Source organism: Chrysochloris asiatica, unplaced genomic scaffold (assembly GCF_000296735.1).
Source record: "Chrysochloris asiatica unplaced genomic scaffold, ChrAsi1.0 scaffold00077, whole genome shotgun sequence".
Lineage (NCBI taxonomy): Eukaryota > Metazoa > Chordata > Mammalia > Afrosoricida > Chrysochloridae > Chrysochloris > Chrysochloris asiatica.
Window position 1 is genome coordinate 15082778 of NW_006408595.1, and position 5700 is coordinate 15088477.

A 5700-nucleotide genomic window follows, 5' to 3' on the forward strand; every position below is an offset into this window, starting at 1 on the left:
ATTAAACAAAAACAAAAACAAAAAAAAAACAACCCTGACTGGATGGGACCAACTACCTTCTTATTGTTGTTGTTAAGTGCCATCGAGTCAGTTCCGACCCACAGCTACCCGGTATATTGTTTCCAGGAGCGGCTGGTGAGCTTGAACTGCCTACCTCATAGTTGAAACCGCCTTTGCAGTCAGCACATTAGCCGCTACTCGGGCTGGGCCACCCTTTGTGACGTGCCGTGCCTCAGCCTACATAATCCGTGGCCAGTGAGGACCAAAGCCAGTGGCCCCGCGGAGGCAGGAGTGGGCGCGGGGCCATGGCTGAGGCAGTGGAACTGGCAGAGCCCAATGGCGAATCCTTTCGCGCACAGGTTAAAACTCAGGCGCCGCTGGGAAAAGTGCTCAAGGCACCTGCGAGGCGGGGCCCGCGCTCCGTGCTCAAAGTGTCCCAGCTGCTGCTCCGGGCCATCGACGCACACCAGGGACTGACTCTGGCCACTCTCAAGAAGGAGCTCGCCAATGCCGGCTATGAGGTGCGCAGGAAGATTAGCCGCCGCTCGGGCGAAACGGCTAGGCCCGAGGTTAAGGGCACGCTCCTCCGGGTCAGCGGCAGCGACGCCGAGGGCTACTACAGGGTCTGTAAAATCCCGAAGCCTAAGAGGAAGCCGGTACGCCGAAAGGTGGAAGAAGGCGCCCGCTCTCCGAAGAGGCCCCCGCCGAGGCCCCGGAGCCCACGAAGGCGCCGCACGCGTCGCAAGGCGGCCAAGAAGGCCAGGGCAGTATGGAGACGGGACGCGAAGATGGCTTTGAAGATGAAGAGGCTGAGGTCAAAAGCCAAGGACCAGGTGCTGCCCAGGTCCAAAAAGGAAGCGAGACTCAAGGTGATGGAAAAGGGGAGATCACGGTCTAAGAAGGAAGAGAAGAAGCCCAAAACAAAGGAGGACCAGAGGCCAAGCTCAAAGCAAAGGGAAGAGAAGAAACAGGACTGTGAGAAATTGGTAAAGCGGACCAACCAGAAGCCAAGCCCGGCCCAAACCAACCGAACCTCGAGCGGGCCAGCTAAGTCCCAGGAAGTAAAGGCTGCTCGCACAAAGTCTTCTACTAAATCTGATCGTCTTAAAACTGCAGCTGGAAATCCCTAGTGTGGAAGCCGCATCCAAGGAGGCACAAATGCCTTCCCCTTAGCCTCCAAACAATAGCGGTTCTCATACTCATTGTATTGGACAAAACGATTTACAAGACCTTTCCATCACATTGTGTCTGTTTCCTTTTTGCTGCACTTGGAAGAGAATGGGTGGGTTTTAAGGTTACACTTGAGCAAAGGCATTTGGGGTGAACAGAGGAATTAGGGCTAAGATTTTGCTCCTGATGCAGCAGGAACCAGAAAATTGCCTTTCAGAATGAAAGAAGAAAACCAGCAACTTCACCAGGTCAGACAGAAGTGTTGAATTAATGTTAGACTAGCACATTTCAGTTGAGTTTTGGGAAGGAAGATATATAAGGGAAGGGGTAAGGGCATCATGGGACAAAAAATAGTAGTGTAGTCCCACTGATTACAACTGTTTGCACTTGAAATCCCTTTTAGGAAATCTCTGTTCCCAAAATTGATTATATTGAGTTTCGATAACTTACTTTAACTTTTAAAATTTGCCTTTTATGGTAATCTTCAAATAATGGATAGCTTGTGAAACCATCTTGCACAGGGCTACGCAAGAAGTGGGTGCTCATTACTGTGTGTTGAATATATATATAAATTACTTGTGATGAGAAACTAGGATTCTAGTCAGAGTTCAGCCACTATGACCTTAATTGACCTTTTATGGTCTCGGTTTCCTCTGAAAAGTTGAGAGTGGGCTAGGATTTTTTTTTAGATTATTGTAGTTGTGTGTAACTTGACAAGGGTGTGGGGGAGGGTAAGCATTGTGACATACTTTGCTAAACAGAGTTCAACAATAAGGGAAATATCAGTTGGGAAAATACTAAGTCCTGAGAAAAGTGACCATGAAAATTTATAGGGTGCATATTAGACATCGAAGGAGATACAGAAAGTTAGATACTATCTAGGTGTTTTGCTTAAAAATATATTGTGCACTGTATACCAAGCATAGAGCAAATGTATGATTTCTTTTAGTTCTGAGTTCGGAACTTAAGGGCATCACAGGAACAGCTTCTGTGACATAGGCTATGGCAGGACACAGAAATGATTCCAAGAGAAGTAAATTGTATAAATGATTCCCACAAACAACTGTTTAAAGACGAATGCAAGGGAGTTGGGGACAGGGAAGTAATTAGGAAGTGCTTTTTAGTCTTAAAAAGACGTAAGAGTGAAGATGGGAGGTGGGAAGAAGTTAGAACCACCTGGAGAGCTTTCCCAGTGATACTTGACCAAGCTTCTACTGAAAGAAATAGGGCAGGTGTAGTAAAATAAGTAAATAATGCTGATATGAATAATTTCCATCTCATACCCTTAATTGAGAATCATTGTGTTAAACCCAGTAACAGCAAATGCTTATAATGTATCTCATCTATAGATGGTTTGAACTAGTGGATTGTGGGTTAAAGTAGGCTACTAAGGAGCTCGGGTAGTACAGTGGTTACGAATTGGGCTGCTAATCTCAAGGTCAGTAGTATGAAACTATGAGCTGCTCCACAGGAGAAAGAGGAGGTTTTTTGCTCCTGTAAAGATTTACAGCCTCGGAAATCCTGTACAGGGTCGCTATGAATTGGAATTGACTCCACGGCATACTACCACCACCACTAACTGCAAGGTCAGCAGTTTTGACTCAAAGGCAATGGGTTTAGGTTTTTGTAGGAGTTAAATTTAGCTACGCATTTGAATTGGTTATGAGTGGTAGAGTGAACCTAACAGAATCCTTCAGAATAGAAAGCCACCTGGAAAGGGGCAGTGAGAAAATCAAACATCTTTTGAACATCAGAACAAAATTAATCAGATCCCCTTATCAGAGCCAGATATATTGCCCCTTTATAGTTTGGGGATGCTTTTACGTAAAAAACCAGGTGATATGCAATTAAAAGCTCTTTACTCCTTAAATAGGATAGAAGGATACTGTCAATCTTGCTAACATCCTCCAAATTGCCTGGTGGTCATCAGCCTTCTGTTGGCATTATGATGGTTTCTTCATTTAAGTAAACTTCCATGCATTCATTCAGCAAATTTAGCTAACTTATTGACTGCCTTCTCTATCCAGAATATGTGCCAAGAAAGACAGACCTACACCCTGACAGACCGTGACCCTTATATAGCCAACAGTATTCATTTCAGATAATTTTTCATTGATAAGCTTCATAATAGTTGTGCCTTAATGAAACAATAAATAATCATAACTTATTGGCAAGTTATCCAGATTAACAGGATCATAATGCTATCTGGATACTTCTGGAAGAGAATTCCCAAGAATAGCTAATATCTCTCGTGTTCATCAGTGACTAAGTTGCCTGCAAGATTCTAGGCCCTGTGCTGGGGATACCAAGATGGCTAAAATATAAGCTTTGCTTTTTAGTGCTCACATTTTCCTGGAGTATTTGGATATTTAATCAAAGAAATGAAACATCTCTGACCTCAGTACTTTGTTTTCTTACCCTTTGCCTCAACTGCCTAGTCCAATGTTGATTAGATCATTGAACTTTAGAGTTACAATGCCACAGTTCAAGCTCACCAGCTGCTCCTTGGAAACCCTATACAGGGTCGCTATGAGTTGGAACTGACTCGACAGCACTTAACAACAACCATTGACCCATCATTAAATGTCTGATGATTGTTTTAGCCAGTTAATACAAATGACCTTTAGAAATATGAAAAAGTGCAATTTCACTCATAAGAGAAATACATGTCTAAAAAATAGTATTTTAAATGACTTGTTATTGTTAGATGCCTTTGAGTCAATATTTACCTCATAGTGACCCCTTGGCACAGACTAGAATTGTCCCATAGGTTTTCTTGGTTGTAATCTTTAAGAAAGCAGACCTCCCAGTCTTTTCCCCAGGGGATAGGCGGACATGATCTACCAACGTTTCACTTACCAGGCAAGCACTTAACTGTTGTACCACTAAGGCACATTTTAGATGTCCAAAAGTCCAAATGTTTGGGAGTCTATTCCATTGGAGAAACAAGTACTCACATATAATACTAATTGTTGTTAGTTGACATTACCGACTCATAGCGACCCTGTGCACAACAAATGAAACACTTCCCGATTCTGAGTTAACCTCACAATACTAATGGGAGTGCACATACATGGACACTCACATAAATTGCTGAAAACCCTAGTGGAGACAATTTGGCCATCAAAATTAGAAGTTCAAATATGTATATCCTTTTATCCAGCAGAATCACTTTTAGAAATTGATTCATTAGATATTGTATACTTGTGAAATGACTTTTCCAAGGTATTAGTGCAGCCCTTCATTAACAACAATACCAAAAGTGGAAATTACCCAGATACCATTGGAATGACTCAACTGTGAACCTTTCATACAGCGAAATAGCATACAGGTGTAAAAAGGGAACTATTGTTATAAAAGTATACTTTTATGATGTATGAATAATTTATTTTAGAAAGATTAGCACAAGAAGGTTAAAGATATATCCCACATGTTATGTTAAGTGCCTTTGAGTTGGTTCCAACTCATAGTGACCCTGTATAGGGTTTTCAAGGAGCCACTGATGGATTTGAATTGCAGACCTTGCAGTTCAAACCAACCTTTCAGTCCAGTGATTATCTTGGATAGCACCACACCTGGTCCACTACATAGTCCTTGATGTCAATCACCATTCCTGCCTCCCTCATGTTCCAGGATTCTACCATATGTTGCAACGTCTCATAGGACTCACAACTGTTGGAAGAAATGACTTACCCAATTGTAGGAGATGGCAAGTTCTTAATCCATAGGTCAGAGGTCACTCTGGAGGATTCTTCCTCACCATATAGTATCAGGAGCTGAGGAACCCTAATTGTTGGTTCAAGCTCACCAGCTGCTCCTCAGAAACCCAATACAGGGCTGCTATAGGTTGGAACTGACTTGATGGCACTTAACAACAACAACAACAACAACCTGAATTTAGAGATCATCTGAAGAACAGATTTGATAAATTAAACACTAAAGACAGATGACCAGAAGAGTTGTGGAATGACATCAAGAGCATCATACACGAAGACAGCAAAAAGTCATTAAGAAGACAAGAAAGAAGGAAAAGGTCAAAATGGATGTCAGAAGAGACATTGAAACTTGCTCTCTAGCCTAGAGATGCTAAAGCAAATGGAAGAAATAAGGTACAAGAGATGAACAGAAAATTTCAAAGATCAACTCGAGAAGATAAAGCCAAATATTACAACAAAATGTGCAAAGATCTGGAATCAGAACACCAAAAAGAAAGAAAACACACAGCATTTCTCAAGCTGGGGGAACTGAAGAAAAAATTCAATCCTTGACTTTTGTTATTGAAAGATTCTCTGGGCAAATTATTGAATGATGCAGAAAGCATCAAGAGAAGATGGAAGGAATACAGAGTCACTGTACTAAAAGGAAATGACGAATGTTCAGCCATTTCAAGAGGTAGCATATGATCAAGAGCCAATGATACTAAAGGAAGAAGTCCAAGGTGCACTGAAGGAATTGAATTGGCAAAGAACAAGGTACCAGGAATTGATGGAATAAAAATTGAAATCTTTCAAGAAAGTGAGGAGGCACAGG

At 42.2% G+C, this 5700-nt stretch overlaps 1 protein-coding gene across 1 annotated transcript; it reads left to right on the forward strand.

Moving 5' to 3' along the window:
* The first annotated feature begins 305 nt into the window (after positions 1–305).
* LOC102817010 (testis-specific H1 histone-like) lies at positions 306–1130 on the forward strand. Its single transcript, XM_006865356.1, has one exon. The coding sequence runs from the start codon at positions 306–308 to the stop codon at positions 1128–1130; it is 825 nt and encodes a 274-aa protein (XP_006865418.1).
* The last annotated feature ends 4570 nt before the right edge of the window (positions 1131–5700 follow it).